Source organism: Rhinoraja longicauda, chromosome 16 (assembly GCF_053455715.1).
Source record: "Rhinoraja longicauda isolate Sanriku21f chromosome 16, sRhiLon1.1, whole genome shotgun sequence".
In the NCBI taxonomy this organism is placed as follows: Eukaryota; Metazoa; Chordata; class Chondrichthyes; order Rajiformes; family Arhynchobatidae; genus Rhinoraja; species Rhinoraja longicauda.
This window is the reverse complement of record NC_135968.1, coordinates 31,518,535-31,538,653: the sequence shown is the minus strand read 5'-3', so window position 1 is coordinate 31,538,653 and position 20,119 is coordinate 31,518,535. Positions and strand designations below refer to the sequence as shown.

Here is a 20,119-nt window from a genome sequence, read left to right as displayed (position 1 = left end):
ATGAAATTTAGTATTTAGCCATATAAACAGATATTAACATAGGTATTCAATTTTTTAGGTGATTAAGGACTGTCCAAGAAGAAATGAGAAAGAGATTTAGTTTGGAAATTACAGTACTTTTTAAGACTCAAAGTTTTATTTAATTCCATTTCCAAGATGTGATTGTTTGCAGGCGTGGTCAGTATTTATTGCATGTCCTAATTAGTCTTGAGAAGGTGGGATGAGATGCTGCGTTGAACAATGCAGTCTGTATGCTCTCTGGATAATAAGCTCTAAGATTTTTACTTGCCAACGATGAAGGAATGGGAGTACATTTGAAAACCAGGCTAATCTCCAACTTGTGGGTGTGATTTGCCTGATATGAATGCAAATCTTGTCCTTTTAGGTGATAGGGGTCACAGGTTTGGAAGTGCTGTTGAAGAGTTGGTGCAATGACTTTATGAAATATAGACTTAACACAATTGGTTAGTTTAACGCAGAATCCTCTTCTTTCTTTCGTGTCCATCGTCTATGTTCCAAATGATTACATCACTGTCAGCGGCCATCCTGAAAAGGACACAAGCTTCCAGCGACAATCAGTGGGAGCCATTACGTACACAGAATGATATCAAGTCTTACTTATAAGAATCCAGGCTAGATATGGTAACTTAAGAGTCCTGAGAGATCACAATGCTTGATCTGCAAATGTCAATGCCATGGATTACATTTATTTTCTTAATTTCTATATCTGTGAATATTTTGATTTGCTTTCCACCAAAATAGTTTGTGGTCTAAGATTAGCATTACTTTTATTTGTATTCCTACCTGCTTGGCAGATGTCTACTGTCTCTGTTGATTTGTTCCTGCAATACTCTGACTGATCTGAAGTATTTATTAAGTCAAGCAAACGTTCTGATTTTGAAAGAAAATGACTGTGTAGCTCCCATAAAGTATTCATACTTTCCAGTACCACATCTGATGAAATAGGGAAGAAGGAAATGTTTATCACTTTGTAATTTGAGATTAGCATAATTTATTAAAGAAAGTAATACCTAAATAAATACCTCTTATTTTTACCGATTTCACTCATTTAATGAATACAACAATAGGAGTTACACTTTGTTACAAACAAAAAGTCATCGTAACAGGGGCCACAGTTTAAGAATAGGGGGTAGGCCATTTAGAACGGAGATGAGGAAAAACTTTTTCAGTCAGAGAGTTGTAAATCTGTGGAATTCACTGCCTCAGAAGGCAGTGGAGGTCAGGTCTCTGAATGCATTAAAGAGAGAGCTAGATAGAGCTCTTAAGGATAGCGGAGTCAGGGGGTATGGGGAGAAAGTAGGAACGGGGTACTGATTGAGAATGATCAGCCATGATCACATTGAATGGTGGTGCTGGCCCGAAGGGCCGAATGGCCTACTCCTGCACCTATTGTCTATTGTAATGATCTTGATACTGAAATGATCTTGGTCTAATTTTAATACAATGAAATTACATCAGATAGATACTTTAGTGCCAGTACGACCTGAAAAATGGATGGGCAGAACCAATACAAATTATCTCCATTCATTATCTCCATTTGCCGCCTGGGTTTACCCTATGCTTCTCCCGTGCCTTCCAGACAATGTCGGAGGCCTTGCTGCTGCATCCACCACAGGATAGAGTCGGTAATGGGCCTCATGCAATGGGTCCTGAGATCTCAAATGCCCTGGTGGCCTTTAGGTAGCTATTTGTTGTCAAAGGTTTTGAACTTTTTATTCAATTGAATATTTGGAAAATATGTTTACTGAGAAATATTGTAAATTGCTAGAAATTAATGGAAAGCATAAACTAAAAGGAAAATTAAATTAAAAATACACTTTAATGCACTTATTTTTAAGGCACCGCTGACACAGATTAGGGGTTGTGCGACATTCATCAGCTGTGGCTGGTACAAAGCTTGAAAGCCAGGTGCCCTCAACACAGGATGTTTGTGCTCTGCCCTGGACTCAGTGGAGGAGTAGGTCTCAAATTCCCAGATTGACTCAGACTTGCACGTTGTAATGTGCAGTTGGAGAAGTTAGAGCTGAGCTGACCTGGGAAGAGGATGTCACAGGTTCACTGCAGAACAATTTGCAAAAGGTAAGTACAGTTAGACCCGATGTTACTGGAATTTTACATCTAATAGTTACGCATAAATAACCGAAATACTTACATCAGGGTTTTCAGTACAAGCTACCCTTTACAATGTTTAAATCAATAGTGCAGAATGAAGTAAAACAGCATAACAGTCACATCAATGTATTAGTAATTCGGTGGTATGGACTAGAAAACTGGAAATATGCATTCATATCGCATCATGACAGTAGGGAATTTAAACTAAATATATGGAAATATTTACATAATATTAATGTCAATAATGATTGTAGGAGCTATTTTTGTTTATTAACTGTCTTAGCATATTATATTATTTTGTATCTTGCTGTATTATTTTTGGACACTTGGGGGTTGTCGTGTGATGAATACATACATGGGAGGAGCCAGAATTATGAGTATAATTGGGAATACAGAGACCTGATGCGTCAGACACGAAGGAATGGCTAGATACAGTTTTTACCAGACTTATGACGGGAGAACTACAAATCTGTTTGTATCACCACTTCAATAAATGACAAATTAAACTGAAACGTCGTGAAAATCTCTCTGTTGTTGCTTGCGTTAAGAACGTTCACTCCACTCCTCCATGTAGTGGTGACTAGCGGAGCCAACTCGATGCGAAGGATCAAAGTTGCCACTATATTGATAGCCATGAAATCTTTGGATTGTTGTAAAAAGGTCCATTTAGTTTAGTTTAGAGATACAGCATGTTGATCACCGATTCACATTAGTTCTATGTGATTCTACGTTCTCATCCACTCCCTGCACCTTCGGGACAATTTACAAAAGCCACAACCTGAAAACTCACACAACCTCAGGATGTAGGAGGAAACTGGAGTACCCACAAGAAACCCATACAGTCACAGTGAGAACATGCAAACTCCACACGGACAACAGCCAAATCAGCTTCAAACTTTTTGCTCGCTGTGAGGTAACAGCTTTACCAGGTGCTCCACTGAGGGAAGAAACTTTGCCATGTCCATTCTGCATGGGTCACCGGATCGAAAGTAATGTGAGTGACGTTTCATTGCCCTATGAATGGTCAACCAAACCACAGTATTTTTTAGCTATCTTACCATGACCCTTTTGAGACAGTTAGAGAAGGGCCACATATACTGATACCATCAGTATCCACACCTACCTTCCCATTCTAACGTCCTAAATCATAAACTCCATAATTTTGCTAATGGTTACTATAACTAGATTAAATGAAACAAACCTGGAGTTAGGCCATCTCTCAGCTTTCTTGAGGAGCAACAAGAGATTTCACTGGGTTTAATGGTTTCAGGTATGCTACAGGCAATCAAGAAACAAAAGTCATGAAAGAATCTTGAAAATTCTTACCTTAAAAGGCCAAAAATGTATAAACTAGCTATTGATATATTTCTTTTAGCCCTCACATTGTGAAAATGTTTACTTCAGATAATCTAGTTAGATTATGCCAACAATTAAATTAGAAAATATGACAGAGAATATACATCTTTATGATATACAATATGATACGATAGAACTTTATTTATCCCAGGAGGGAAATTGATCTGCTAACAGTCATAAAAAAAACACAAAATACATGAGACATGAAATTAGAGTGACAAATGGAAAAGCTTGGGGGATATGCAAAGATTGAGAGGGGGGGGGGGGGGGGAGTCAGTCCCAGTCTACCCCATGACAGAAGGGGGAGTTGTAAAGTTTGATAGCCATGGGGAAGGAGGATCTCCTGTGGCGTTTTGTCCTGCATCTTGGTGGAACCAGTTTGTTGCTGAAGATACTCCTCAGGTTGACCAGTGTGTCATGGAGGGGGTGAGCTGTAGGGGGTGAGCTGTATTGTCCAGGATGCTGTATTGAGGAGCATCCTCCCCTCCAGGCCCACCTCCCATGAATCCAACTCCGCCCCCAGGATGGAGCCAGCCTTCCTGATGAGTTTATTCGAGAAACATAGAAAAATAGGTGCAGATGTAGGCCATTCTGCCCTTCGAGCCAGCACTCCCATTCAAAATGATCACGGCTGATCATCTAAAATCAGTACCCCGTTCCTGCTTTTTCTCCATATGCCTTGATTCCTTTAAAATCTAACTCTCTCTTGAAATGATCCAGTGAATTGACCGCCACTGCCTTCTGTGGCAGAGAATTCCACAGATTCACAACTCTCTGGGTGAAAATGTTTTATCCTCACCTCAGTCCTAAATGGTCTACCCCTTATTCTTAAACTATGACCCCTGGTTCTGGACTCCCCCAACATCGGGAACATTTTTCCTGCATCCAGCCTGTCCAATCTTTTAAGAATTTTAAATATTTTTATAAGATCCCTTCTCATCCTTCTAAATTCCAGTGAATACAAGCCCTGTCGACCCATTCTCTCATCATGTCAGTCCCGCCATCCTGGGAATTAACCTTATGAACCTACGCAGCACTCCCTTAATAGCAATAATGTCCTTCCCCAAATTAGGACACCAAAATTGCACACAAAACTCCAAGTGCGGTCTCACCAGGGCCCTGTACAACTGCAGTAGGACCTCCTTGCTCCTGAACTCAAATCCTCTCACAATGAATGCCATTAGCTTTCTTCACTGCCTGCTGTGCCTGCATGCTGCCTTACAGTAACTGATGTACAAGCACACCCAGTGTACAAGCATCTGCCCACTCACCCAACCTATCCAAATCACCCTGCAGCCTCATAGCATCTTCATCGCAGCTCACACAGCTACCCAGCTTTGTGTCATCTGCAAACTTGAAGATGTCACATTTAATTCCCTCGTCTAAATCGTTAATATATATTGTAAATAACTGGAGTCCCAGCACCGAGCCTTGCGGCACCCCACTAGTCACTGCCTGCCATTCTGAAAAGGACCCGTTAATTCCTACTCTTGCTTCCTGTCTGCCAACCAGTTCTCTATCCATGCCAATGCCCTACCACCAATACTATGTGCTCTAATTTTGCACATTAATCTCTTGTGTGGGACCTTGTCAAAGGCTTTTTGAAAGTCCAGATACACCATATCCACTGGTTCTCCCTTATCCATTCTAATTGTTACATCCTCAAAAATTTCCAGAAGATTAGTCAAGCATGATTTCCCTTTCATCAATCCATGCTGTCTTTGGCCGATCCTGTCACTGGTTTCCAAATGCGCTACTATAACATCTTTAATAATTGACTCAAGCATCTCCCCCACTATCGATGTAAGGCTAACTGGTTTCTAATTCCCCATTTTCTTTCTCCCACCTTTCTTAAAAAGTGGAGTTGCATTGGGTCCCCTCCAGTCCACAGGAACTGATTCAGAGTTGAGAGAACATTGGAAAATGATCACCAATGCATCCATGATTTCGCAGGCCACCTCCTTGAGTACTCTGGGATGCAGACCATCAGGCCCTGGGGATTTATCTGCCTTCAGTCCCAACAATTTACCAAACACCATTGCCTGACTAATGTGGATTCCTTTCAGTTCCTCCCTCCCACTAGATCCTCGGTCCCCTAGTATTTCTGAGAGATTGTTTGTGTCTTCCTTACAGAACCAAAGCACACATTTAACTGGTCTGCCATTTCCTTGTTTCCCATTATAAATTCACCTGTCTCTGACTGTCAGGGATCGACATTTGTCTTCAATAATCTTATCCTTTTTACATATCTAAAGAAGCTTTTAGTCATTTTTTATTTTCCCCGCAAGCTTTCTTTCATGCTCTTTTTTTCCCCCCTCTTAATTAACCCCTTTGTCCTCCTCTGTTGAGTTCTAAATTTCTCCCATTCTTCCGGTTTGCTGCTTCCTCTGGCCAATTTATATGCCTCTTCCTTGGATTTAACACAATCCTTGATTTCCCTCGTTAGCCATGATTGAGCCGCCTTCCCCGTTTTATTTTTTGCCATACAGGGATGAACAATTTTTGGAGTTCATCCATGCGGTCTTTAAATCTTTGCCATTGCATCTCCACCGTCAACCTTTGAAGTATAATTTGCTAGTTTATCCTAGCCAATTCCCGTCTCAAACCTTCAAAGTCTCCTTTCTTTAAGTTCAGGACCCTAGTCTCTGAATTAACTGTGTCACTCTCCATCCTAATGCAGAATTCCACCATATTATGGTCACTGTTGCCCCAGGGGCTCTGCACAACAAGATCGCTAACTAATCCTTCCTCATTGCACAATACCCAGTCTAGGATGGCCTGCCCTCTAGTCGGTTCTTCTAAATATTGGTTTAAAAAACCATCCCGTATACATTCCAGGAAATCCTCCTCAGCGCTGCTACCAATTTGGTTGGCCCAATCTACATGTACATTAAATTCAACCATGATGACTGCTGTACCTTTGCTACATGCATCCCTAATTTCCTGCTTGATGCTGTCCCCAACCTCCGTACTGCGGTTTGGTGGTCTGTATAGGGGGATTGCACGGCAGGCGAGGTCATGACCCCTGACCCGTACTGTTGCCAAGCAACGCCTTCTGGAGTGCAAGCAGTAAACTTCAGGTAAGCACTTACTATGGCTGCCATTGAAGAGTTGGGATATTTGCTTAGTCTTTTTCTTCTATTTTATGTTTGGAACGACTTCTGTTGTGAAACAATTCGTCAGTCCTAATTTGAGTGGGGGTTGCAGTTGAATGTTGCGGCTGCACTTTGCTGCTCGGCTTCCCCCGTCTTCTCCCATCAGCGTGTCTCAGGCTCCCGGTGCTCTGAGTTTCCCGAGTCTCCCCGTTCCTGCGCTCCTCGCTCCTCCAGGCTCTGCGCCCCTGCTCCGCGCCTCGCTTCCTGCGGCTCTTCGGTCCGTCGCTGCTCCTGCTGGTCCTCCAGCCCTTCTCCCCGCTCGCCATCTCCATCAGCCGTGCTCCGTTTCCACTTGGCTGGAACTCAACATCTCGAGGCCGGGGCAGCCGAGCAGAGCCGTGGCCTGGTCCTCCGCCTCAGCTCCCTGTACCCAGCCCAGCTCTCGCTGCTGTTCGGCCTCCGCTGCCGTTCGGCCTCTCCCCGGCTCCTCTTCCTCCTCCTCTTCGGGCTCAACACTCCGCTCCTCCTCCTCTTCCACCGCCTCCTCCTCCAAGGCCGTTGAGCACGGCTCCCTGAGCCCTTCGCCCTCAGGCCCTGGCGGGTCGCCGACCTCCTGCGCTTGCTGCTTCTGCCCCTGCAGACCCTCCAGGCACCTCGGTTCGGGTTCTTCCAGCTCGCTCAAACGCGTCCTTTCCTCCTCCTCCTCCTCCTATTCTTCCCCCGCTGTCCGGTCAGCCTTGCTCTCCTGCCTCCCTCCCCGGCCGCATTTCCCCTTCTCCCGCCGGCTGGCCAGACGTCTTCCCAGCTGCTTCTTGCATCCGCGGGCTTTGCAGTTCCTCTTCCTCCACCGGATCCTCCAGCTTCTTCCCCATTTTCTACAGCACAATAATTGACCATTTTGGTGGATTTTTCAAGGAGAGAACGTACGTGTTGCATGTGTTACTAATGTATGCCAGAAACTGCCATGTACTCCAGATGGCTTGAGTGACTCCGTGCGTCACGCCCTTTCACCTTATGACCTTACGTGCAATCGCCCTCTACAACTCCAATAAGCGTTTTCTGCCCTTGGCTATTTCGCAGTTCTACCCATATTGCTTCTACAGCATCCAAGCTAATGTCTCTCTTTGCTATTGCATTAATCTCCTCTTTAACCAGCAAAGCCACCTCCTCTTCCTTTCTGTCTATCCTTCCTGAATATCGAATGCCCCTGCATGTTTAGATCTCAGCCTTGGTCACCCTGGAGCCATGTCTCCGTAATTCCAACTATATCATATTCCTTAACTAATAACTGCACGTTCAATTATCCACCTTATTAGTTGATCCTATTGGCATCCACAACCTTCGCTCTGCTGCCCCAGTACATGGCAGCAAAGAAGATGGCATTGGCTACCACCGATTGGTAGAACATCTGCAGCTTACTACAGACCTTGAAGGAGCGGAGCTTTCTCAAAAAAGTACAGCCTGCTCTGTCCCTTCTTGTACAGGGCCTCAACGTTCCTGGACCAGTCCAGTTTACTGTCCAGGTACACTCCAAGGTATTTGTACTCCCTGGTAAACTGCACATCCACACCATTGATGGAGACAGGGGACAGGGGTTTCCACCAACTCCTTCGTCTTGTCGGTGTTGAGCTGCAAGTGATACAGCCCACACCACTCAACAAAGTTGTTTCTGAGATGGTAATGAGATTAAAATAATATTTCTGAGAGGGTAATGAGATTAAAATAAATGTGGAGGAGGAGTAAGTGTTCAAGAGTTTTCAGGGCATTTAACCCTGATAGAAACGGTTGATATTATAAAGAAAGTAAATTACTGTATGTCAGGGGCATGACAGGATAGACGTTGAGCTGTTTCCTCTAATGCAAGAGTCTTGAAATGAGAGGATATACTTAAATGGTAAGGGAAAAGTAATTTAAAAAGGAGCTGCATTGCAATTTCTTCTCACAGATGGTAGTGGAATCCCAGAAATCTCTGGAGGCTAGGTTGGTGAGAAAGTGAATGATTTTTCAAATATTTGCGATTTAAGAGTTATGTGGATTTGACAAAGAAGTGTTGGAATTTGCAGCAGATCGACCATCATCATATTAAATGGTGGGATAGGATTGAGAGGTCAGGTGGCCCATTCCTGCCACTATTTTCTTGTATGTATTCGTTTGTGAGAGTTACAAGGAGTAATGTAGTCAAATTAGGTTCCAAATTATGCTCAATTAATATACATCAGTGCCATAATGCAAATGTTTAAGCAAGATTTTCATCCTCTGTTTGCTTAAAGTATCATCAGCCATCATCAAACTATTTTTTTGACTCATAATCACAATAGTTGGGTAATATTCACTCAATGAGATCATAGTAAATACTGGCCAATTGAATGAGAAGTTTGGTGAGAAGACATAGAAAACATTTGTGCAAATAGATAATATCTGAAGCATTTTGTCAATTAATCATTGGAAGTCAGGTTGCTATTGTGCTGCAATGGAGACCTGAGTAGGGTTGGCTGGACAGAGGTAAAAATTGTTGTCAACTAATTGTGTACTAACTTTACTAATGTAAACTAATTGTCACTGTAAAACATATTGCCACTTTGACAGCTCCAAAGACACGTGATTTCTGGAAAGCCTCAAGCTTTACCATTCAAACACAAAGGAGCAAAGCAACTCTACATCGACAATAGCAGCAGCTGCATAATTTGTAGTATAACTTCATTTATTTTTAAAATGACCTATACAAGATTCCTACCTCCTTTTATTATAAACTGGTTGATTTGAATCTCTAGCTTTTGAGACAGGATAACACTTTGGCAGATAGGGTATACAGCTAGCATCTTGAATTGCAGATGTACATAGATCATTTTCTGCAGTCCAGGGGATCGTAGGAAAATCAGCTAAACATACAAAACAGATTTAGTTACAATCTTCAGATATCACGGTAGCGCAGCGGTAGAGTTGCTGCTTTACAGCGAATGCAGCGCCGGAGACTCAGGTTCGATCCTGACTACGGGTGCTGCACTGTAAGGAGTTTGTACGTTCTCCCCGTGACCTGCGTGGGTTTTCTCCGAGATCTTCGGTTTCCTCCCACACTCCAAACCTACTCCAAAGATGTAGGTTAATTGGCTGGGTAAATGTAAAAATTGTCCCTAGTGGGTGTAGGATTGTGTTAATGTACGGGGATCGCTGGGCGGCACGGACTTGGAGGGCCGAAAAGGCCTGTTTCCGGCTGTATATATATGATATGATATGATATGATACGCACCGATACATTTTGCATGACTCACCATATTTTACCAGAGAACAAGTTACAATGTTTTTATTTATTGAGATGATGATGCCACTGACAAAATCAACATTTATTGTCCAACTTTAACCTCCTTTTAGTGGTGGTGTACTGACTCCTTGAAAGTCTGCAGTCCTTCTGGAGAACTACTTCCACAATGCTGAGTTCTGTGATTTTTCCCCAGTAATGATGAAGGAGTGATGATATATTTCCAAGTCAATAGTGTGTGCAATTTGAAGAGAAAACTGCAGGAGGTACTACATCTCAATGCATCTGCTGCCCTTGCACTTGGCGGTCGAGGCTATGGGTTTGAGAGATGCTGTGGGATTAACCGTAGAGAGTAACTGCAGTGCATTTTATAGCTGATAAACTTTGTAGTCTTGTTGCAATGCAGTGGATGAAAGAAATGTTAAGAGATGTTAACAGGGTGTCATTCAAGCATTGCCCTGGAAGGGGTGGCAAACAAGTATTGTTCGGGAAGCGGAGATGTTGAAGAGACTTTGGGATGTCAGCTAAATCGTAACCACAAATTTCTCAACTTCTGGCACTTTGTTACTGTTGTGATTATTTATATAGATGGTCTAGTTCAATTTCTAGTCTATGGTGACCCCCTAAATGTTGTTGATAGGGAACTCAAAGATGACAATGCCAGCGAACATCAAGAGTAGGTGGATGGACTCTCCATTGTTGTGATGGTCAGCTTCTGCTTACTTTGGCACAACATGTTACTTGCCCCTACCTATCCTTTACCTGAACATTGTCTAGGTCTTGCATCCAGGCATGAATTTCATTTGCTACGTATGTTCAAGTTTTAATTGAGCATTGTGCATTTATCTTGGATATGACCAACAGGTGGAGGTAAGATCATTGATGAAGCACCTGAAGCTGGTTTGGCCCAGATTACTACCTTAAAGAATCTTTTCATTATGGCCTGGGACAGAGCATTGAACGCCAACAACATTGGAAGGTTGTTACTTTGATGCCTGATGATATTCAGTTGCGCTAAGGCTCCTTGTCTCAATCGGCATCAAAGAAGCAACCTTTCAATGTTGTTGGAATGAGTCACACTCAGTCACTCTTGATGGAACACACCAAGTGTTCCAGGTTAAACCCAAACTATGCAGGAGTAAACACATTATTGGAGAGTAACTGCTAATTCATAGCCATATTGATAGCCGCCCCTTACTACGCTCTTGATTTACAGTACAGATTATTTGGCAATTAGCTGGGTTAGATCAGTACACATATTCAATTCTTATTTTATCACCCACGCTGTACTTTTCATTTTGCATATCTAACACATGTCAATGGATCGTTTTCTTCAAATCTTAACTATTTCACCATGAAAACGCTGGCTCTTTACCATAAAATGGCATAAAGTGCTGGATTACAGTGGGTCAGGCAGCATCTTTTGAGGGCATGGATAGATGACAATTCAGGTTGGACCAGTTTGTAAACCAGCATCTGCAGTTCCTTGTTTCTCCCCTTATCATATATCTTTCCCTGGATGCTTTCAAGAGAGAGTTAGCTAGAGATCAATGATAGCGGAGTCAAGGGATATGGGGAGGAGGCAGGAATGGGGTACTGATTGTAGATGATCAGCCATGATCACGGTGAATGGCGGTGCTGGTTCGAAGGGCCGAATGGCCTACTCCTGCACCTATTGTCTCTTGTTTATTGTCTATTTAAACCCGGGTCTCTGGCGCTGCAAGATAGTAGCTCTACCACTACGCCACCGTGCCGCCCTTTATTTATTCCTCTATTGCTTATTAAAACTGCCCTGTTTATCACTTGTAAGAGTGGATATTGGTGGTTTAGGAGGCTCACATTATGTACTTCATTTGATATTTCATTTGTTTGAACAAATCTTGTAAGTACTGTTTAGTTCATATATTTTGGTTTTGTAACGTGGGAGATGAATTAAAAAAAATTAAGTCATAGGTTTATACTTACTATAAAGCGGACAACGATAACAAATACTTTATGCTCATCTTAAATACAACTCATCTCTTTCAAACCTCTGCAATACCATAATGAGATTGAACTAATATTAAAGTATGTCTATACTTAAAAAACACAATATAGCAGGATTATGGGAAAAGAGCAAATCATAGCTTTTTCAAAAGAACCAGTGCAAATAATACTCTCATTTTATGATTAAAAAAATATAGATATTTGAAAATGATTGCAAATACACAAGTATCTTTCTGAATATTAAAATACAAAACCTACATTTAAATTCTGCTACCTGTCAATATTCTTTGTAATGTCACATTGAAACAGACTTGAACTGCTTTTGTAGCCTGTGCTCTTCCTAACAAATCAGAACCCAAATCCTCTTTTGCCTGACTTCGATTAGTTATGCCGGCCTGTGTGCGTACTTTATTAGTTAATGAAACCTAGATTGTAGGAGAAAATAAATCATTTTGTGAATGTTACACTCAACGCTATACACCAATTATTCTTGAACTAATGCATTAGCTAAACTACAACATACCACTGTTTGGAAAGACCACAAATATTTAAGTGATTTTCTTATGTGTCAACAACTGCTTTGTATTAGTAATCAGAACATATTGCAAATAAATTAGATTTACCAAATAGTCCAATCTAATGGCAAGTGGGACAAAGAAACACATGGATCAGAACGATTTTCTAATGGATCCTTAATCTACAGTGAATTACATTGAATGGTGATGTGGACAATGTATTTGGTAATGGTGCTACTTGGTACGAAAAGATGTACTTGGTCCTGTGTTCTCACTGTAAAGGGAAATCACATTCCTCACTTCAAAAAATATACTTTTGTTAACTTCAAGAAACCATGCAGTGGCTCTGATGCTGACCACAAATGAACAAATTATCAACACTTTTGAAACACAAATAGATTATGCTAATAATATTCAGATCTGGCAACATCTCTAGAAGGTTAACGTTTCAGGCTAAAGATCCTTCATTAGAACATATCCAGCTTTTGTATCAGATTTCCATTGTGTGGAATTTATTTTTATTTAGCTCACAGTTCCCATGCAGACTTCAATACAGAGAATTTCCAATTGCCCATTTCTGCACAGTCAAATAAAACTCCGATAATCCGACTTGCACAAGACCTCGATGGTGTCAGATTTGCAAATGTTCTGAATTTTTGATATTTGCATTAATAACCCAACACATTCTATTTCAGGTTTTAGATGATATCCCAGTAAATTAGATAACTCTAAAGGGAGTGCAAAAGAAGCAGAGCCTTGATCAGTTGAAAGAGAATGCAGAACCAGGCCTTCAGTGATATAAGAAAATAACTGCAGATGCTGGTACAAATCGATTTATTCACAAAATGCTGGAGTAACTCAGCAGGTCAGGCAGCATCTCGGGAGAGAAGGAATGGGTGACGTTTCGGGTCGAGACCCTTCTTCAGACTGATGTCAGGGGGGCGGGACAAAGGAAGGATATAGGTGGAGACAGGAAGATAGAAGGAGATCTGGGAAGGAGGAGGGGAAGGGAGGGACAGAGGAGCTATCTGAAGTTGGAGAAGTCGACGTTCATACCACTGGGCTGCAAACTGCCCAGGCGAAATATGAGGTGCTGCTCCTCCAATTTCCGGCGGGCCTCACTATGGCACTGGAGGAGGCCCATGACAGAGAAGTCAGACTGGGAATGGGAGGGGGAGTTAAAGTGCTGGGCCACCGGGAGATCAGTTTTGTTAATGCGGACCGAGCGCAGGTGTTCAGCGAAGCGATCGCCGAGCCTGCGCTTGGTTTCGCCGATATAAATAAGTTGACATCTAGTGCAGCGGATGCAATAGATGAGGTTGGAGGAGGTGCAGGTGAACCTCTGTCTCACCTGGAAAGACTGTTTGGGTCCTTTGATGGAGTTGAGGGGGGAGGTAAAGGGACAGGTGTTGCATCTCGTGCGGTTGCAGGGGAAAGTGCCCGGGGTGGTTTGTGTAGGAAGGGACGAGTGGACCAGGGAGTTACGGAGGGAACGGTCTCTGCGGAACGCAGAGAGGGGAGGGGATGGGAAGATATAGCCAGTGGTGGGGTCCCGTTGTAGGTGACGGAAATGTTGGTGGATGATATGTTGGACCCGCTGGCTGGTGGGGTGGAAGGTGAGAATGAGGGGGATCCTGTCCTTGTTGCGAGTGGGGGGAGGGGGAGCAAGAGCGGAGCTGCGGGATGTAGAAGAGACCCTAGTGAGAGCCTCATCTATAATGGAGGAGGGGAAGCCCCGTTTTCTGAAGAACGAGGACATCTCGGAAGCCCTAGTGTGAAACACCTCATCCCGGGCGCAGATGCGGCGTAGACGGAGGAATTGGGAGTAGGGGATAGACTTTTTGCAGGGGACCGGGTGGGAAGAAGTGTAGTCCAGATAGCTGTGCGAGTCGGTGGGTTTGTAGTAAATGTCCGTCACTAGTCTGTCTCCTGTGATGGAGATGGTGAGGTCCAGAAACGGGAGGGAGATGTCAGAGATAGTCCAGGTATATTTAAGGGCAGGATGGAAATTGGAGGTGAAGTGTATGAAATCATACACTTCAGGCCTTCAGTGAGTTGGTTGAGAGCCTTGGAATCTGGGACATAGTGAATCAGGTAGGAGTGCAACAAACATCACCTTGTCAGCCATATGTTAGATTATCAGGATTTCTAAATGGTTGGATAGTGGATCATCGATTTTTTACCGTTATTTATAAAAAATGTGCCACTAAATTAGAAGGGTATAAAGAGAGGTAGTAAACAGATCCTGGGAATCAATTATTGAGCTAAAAATGAGAAAAAAACTCCTAAGTGATTAGTCAGAAATAAAATAGCCCAGATTTTCCTGAGAAATGTTGGTGGTTCCACATGGAACTGTTGACATTTCCCTCCTTGGATGGCAGGAAATCTGTGCAAGTATCCATGGCCTCGGATGGCCCAAACTTCCTGAGAGGTGCTTTCCAGTAATTTCACAACTGCCAACTTCCTGCATTTCAAAACCTGCCTGCTGAAGTTAGATTATCAACTCCATCCTGAATTCTCTAATTACTCAGGGAATTAAGAACACCGAGGGAGATCAATAAAGTCAAAGGACAATATGCAAACTCTGATCAGAGATCAAGATTGAAGCTGGTCACTGGAGGTATGAGACAGCTGCTGTTATACTTGCATCACCACAACAGCCATCTTCTGGTTATTGGAATGTTTTTATTGTCTTCAACTGTGAATAATCCAACATAGTCATTTAAAGTCCCTTCCATTTCTAATTTTCCATTACTAATTCATTGGTCTTGTCCTTCACAGGGCCAATGTTTATTTTTGCTGCTCCTTTTAGCTTACATTTTTACCAACACACACAAGCCTTAACTGTCTGCTTTTATATTATTCGCTAGTTTACTCTCATAATTAAATTAAGTAAAACAAGCATAATTGCATTCATGGAAGACAAAGATTTTTCATAAATTTAGCTAAGTTCACACACCTCTTTCAGAGTTTGATATTTAGCTTGCGGTAGAAAATCTGATAGTGATAAAACAGAGGTCTGCAGTGATTTTCTGCAACAACAAGAACAACGGTAAGAAATATCTTGACATTTACAATGTTCACAAAGGTCTGTTTGATTGGAGATAACTGATGTTTGATAACTGTATTTGGATCACTATGAGCCAACATTAGTTCAGTATGAATGTATTATTCTAATATTAATTAATCTTACAAAGGTGATAGATCAAGTAACAGATAAGGAAATAAATTATCAGCCCCATTTTGCGTTTTGAACAACTTTCACAAATGCCCTCAGGATTGATTTATGGAGGGAAGTATAAATTACAGCCTTCTTTGGGCCTGTTCACCGGCAACAAATTATTTCATTGTCACATTCCTGAAGAGATCAGTCATCCAAAATCATGATCCCCGTGTGGCAACTGTTGAGTGCGCTACTAACTTCTACTGGATCAAAATTTCACACAAATTGTTTGGCAATATAGGCACTGTGCCAAAACATAAATTAATAGACGACCAATTATTAAATTTGGAGGTAACTAGTTAGCATCAGCAGCTAATTAACATAATTTTGCTTATCAATGAATTAATTTATCTCTCCCAGAATTCTCAGAACACCTGAGATTCTGAATGTTATCTATCACAAAGAATTTTCTGTATGCACATTGTTAAATAGATAAATAAAACGTAATTTCTAATGTCACACTTTTTCATAAACAATTCCATTGTACATTCCTATGTCCACATTTATATTAGAAATTGCTACTAGTATCCAACAGTATAACAATTATAGTTCCACACCTGTAAATATTCTGTTTCATATCACCTCATGCATCAGTCCGTGCTGCAGAGGAGCTTATTTAATCCAGCTAATTTTACTCCTTTGCATCCAAATATAGTCTGCTACTTGCAGCTAGTAACATAGAAAATAGGTGCAGGAGGCCATTCGGCCCATCGAGCCAGCACCGCCATTCATTGTGATCATGGGTGATCATCCACAATCAGTAGCCCATGCCTGCCTTCTCCCCATGTCCCTTGATTCTACTAGCCCCCTAGAGCGCTATCTACCTCTCTCTTAAATTCATCCAGAGATTTGGTCTCCACTGCCCTCTGTGGCAGAGAATTCCACAAATTCACAACTCTCTGGGTGAATTTGCATCTCTGCATCTAGCTTGTCCAGTCCTTTTATAATTTTATATGTCTCTATAAGATCCCCTCTCATTCCTTCTAAACTCCAGTGAATACAAGCCTAGTCTTTTCAATCTTTCCTCATATGACAGTCCCGCCATCCCAGGGATCAATTTGGTGAACCTATGCTGCACTGCCTCAATTACAAGGATGTCCCTCCTCAAATTAGGAGACAAAAACTGTACACAATACTCCAGATGCAGTCAAACCAGGGCCCTATACAACTGCAGAAGAACCTCTTTACTCCTATACTGAAATCCTCTTGTTATGAAGGCCAACATGCCATTAGCTTTCTTCACTGCCTGCTGTACCTGCACGCCAACTTTCAGTGACTGGTGTACAAGGACACCCAGGTCTTGCAGCACTTCCCTCTTACCTAATTTGACACCTTTGAGATAATAATCTGCCTCCTTGTTTTTACCACCAAAGTGGATAACCTCACATTTATCTACATCATACTGCATCTGCCATGCTTCTGCCCACTCACTCAATCTGTCCAGGTCACCCTACAACCTCCTAACATCCTCTTTGCAGTGCACACTGCCACCCAGCTTTGTGTCATCCGCAAACTTGCTCATGTTGCTTCTAATTCCCTCATCCAAATCATTAATATATATTGTAAACAGTTGCGGCCCCAACACCGACCCTTGCGGCACTGCACTCACCACTGCCTGCCATTCTGAAAAGGACCCATTTACTCCTACTCTTTGCTTCCTGTCTGCCAACCAATTCTCTATCCATGTCAACACTCTACCCCCAATACCATGTGCTCTAAATTTGCTCACCAATCTCCCGTGTGGGACCTTATCAAAGGCTTTCTGAAAGTCTAGATACACTACATCCACTGGTTCCCTTCATCCATTTTACTTGTCACATCCTCAAAAAATTCCAGATTAGTCAAGCATGATTTCCCTTTCATAAATCCATGCTGACTTGGACATCCTTTTTACTGCTATCCAAATGCACCGTTATTACCTCTTTAATAATTGACTCCAGCATCTTCCCTAACACCGATGTCAGGCTAACTGGCCTGTAATTCCCCGTTTTCTTTCTCGCTCCTTTCTCGAAAAGTGGGATAACATTAGCTCCAATCCACAAGAACTGATCCTGAATCTATTGAACATTGGAAAATGATCACCAATGCGTCCACTATTTCTAGAGCCACTTCCCCGAGTACCCTGCGAAGCAGACCATCAGGCCCTGGGGATTTATCAACCTTCAGTCCCATTAGTCTACCCAATACTATTTCTCGCCTAATGAAAATTTCTTTCAGTTCCTCTATCCCCCTCGATCCTCCAGTACATCTGGGAGATTGTTTGTGCCTTCTTTAGTGAAACAGATCCAAAGTACCTGTTCAACTCTTCTGCGATTTCCTTGTTACCTATAATAATTTCACCCGTGTCTGCCTTCAAGTGACCCACATTTGTCTTTGCTAATCTTTTTCTATTAACATATCTAAAGAAGCTTTTACTGTCCTCCTTTATATTCTTGGCTAGCTTCCCCTCGTACTTCATCTTTTCAGCCCGTATTGCCCGTTTTGTTACCTTCTGTTGTCATTTGAAAGTTTCCCAATCCTCTGGCTTCCTGCTACTCTTTGCTGTGTTATACATCTTTTTTTAAAAGTTTTATTCCATCCCTAACTTCCCTTGTCAGCCACACTTGCCTCGTATTCCCCTTAGAATCTTTTTTCCGCTTTGGAATGAAATGATCCTGCATCTTCCAGATTATGCCCAGAAATTCCTGCCATTGTTGTTCCACCTTCATTCCTGCTGGGATCCCTTTCCAGTCGACCTTGGCCAGCTCTCCTCTCTCATACCTTCATAGTCCCCTATGTTCAACTGCAACACTGACACTTCCTATTTAACCTTCTCCCTCTAAAATTGCAGATTAAAACTAATCATATTATGATCACTACCTCCAAGCGGCTCCTTTACCTCAGGTTCTCTTATCAAACCTGGTTCATCGGACAACACTAAATCCAGAATTGCCCTTTCTCTTTTTCACAAGCTGCTCTAAGAATCCATCTCGGAGGCACTCTACAAACTCTCTTTCTTGGGGCCCAGAACCAACATGATTTTCCCAGTCTACCTGCATATTGAAATCCCCCATCACCACAGTGGCATTACCTTTGTTATATGCCAGCTTTAACTCCTGCTGCAACTTACACAGCAAGTCTGGGAGTTTGCGAGAAATGACAGTAAAATAATTGGTGTTCACTGGCATTGCACTGAAATTGACAAAAACTTTGAATTTACCATCCAGGTAATCAATATGGAAATCCCAAAATGATTCATCACACCTCTGCAAGCTGTTCAACTTTCAGCCTCCGCAACCTGAATTATACTGAGCATAATTACTCAGTAGCAAACTGTCCGGTTCCAGAAAACTAATTTTATGTCGGTGTACTTTAATACCCTCACATTTATTTCAATTAATGTGATTTTAAAATATATATAAAAAACCATTAAAAATAAACATTTCAAAATCCACCTTAATAATATGTATGTTCCAAATCTTATTTAGGGCATTAAAAAAGCTAATTTGAAACTATATTTGTTTCTGGATGCGATATCCAATGTTCATTTTGTAAAACTAACTGCTCTGACATTTGTGTTGTAGCAGAGCTGTTGGCCACGAGACCTGTGGTACAGAAATCCCTGATATTTGGGGGGCGGGGGGGCAGGGTATTTGACAGAGCACCATTGCTTCAATGCTGAACTACAAATTACAGGACTGTTTTTAACATCTCGCATGTTAACATCTCCTCTTCATTTCCAATGTATCCGCATTTATAACAATAATTACCAGTAATTCTGCTATAAAGCATTTCCACAACATTAATTGGATATGGGTGTTTCTGTAAATGCAGCAATCAAGAAACTGAAGGTCTCTAAACTTCCAGGTTATTTTCCTGTTTTTTTATGTGATAATCCCATTGTTTCATATTGTGTATTTTAAATAGTCTCGATCATGGTGTATAACCAAAAATAATGAGATGAAGCAAAAATAAATCAATCTGTTTTTACAAAGAGAAATATCAGAAAAACAAGTCCCTGTGTTTTCTTGCCTTTTTATGTGACATTTTTCAAGCAGAATTTCAACAAATCCTTAAGCTAATTTATACCAGAAAGATCACATTAATTTTGCAATTAACTCTATATAAGCCAAATTCTGATTATGTTTATGATTTTTATAATTTATCACCTGATTTAATGGTTTTCTGATGCCTAAAGTTTTTGCAGCAAAACGAGAGTAGCGAGAGAGGTCACGTGTGAAATGTGTGATTTAAAAGCAGTGAAACCATTTTTAGATTTATCGTTTCTTTTTGTTTATATTTTGTGTTTAAGCTTTCCATTGAAATACTTAATAATGAATAGAACTTAAATCACGAAATAAAAATCTAGTTTGCTCACCTATTTTATCGATGTCTAATTCTGTTGTCCCTCCGGCTTTCTGACCTTGTCAATGCTAGAACGTTTTTTTTACACTCGTCGTGATTTAAAAAAAATTCAAACAACGCGATTGTAATGACCCTGACCTGAACTACGGGCCTCGTGGATGGTTACGTGCTGACATTTTGCAAGGGAGCTTAGAAATCAGTTTAAGAGACA

General features: G+C 41.7%; 1 protein-coding gene across 8 annotated transcripts in view; it reads right to left on the bottom strand.

Annotated features, from left to right (window-relative positions):
- btbd16 (BTB (POZ) domain containing 16) overlaps positions 1-20,119 on the bottom strand; it is an 89,498-nt gene that overhangs the window by 60,332 nt on the left and 9,047 nt on the right. For 3 of the 8 annotated variants that reach the window (XM_078412845.1, XM_078412851.1, XM_078412850.1), the window contains exon 2: positions 805-954. In XM_078412845.1, coding sequence (XP_078268971.1) covers positions 805-937 — 133 coding nt within the window. In that variant the 5' untranslated portion in view covers positions 938-954. Of the gene's footprint in view, positions 1-804; positions 955-3,334; positions 3,409-9,318; positions 9,464-15,300; positions 15,374-19,921; positions 20,016-20,119 lie in introns of those variants that run through there. The other 5 variants (XM_078412847.1, XM_078412852.1, XM_078412848.1 and 2 more) reach the window with 5 other exon arrangements.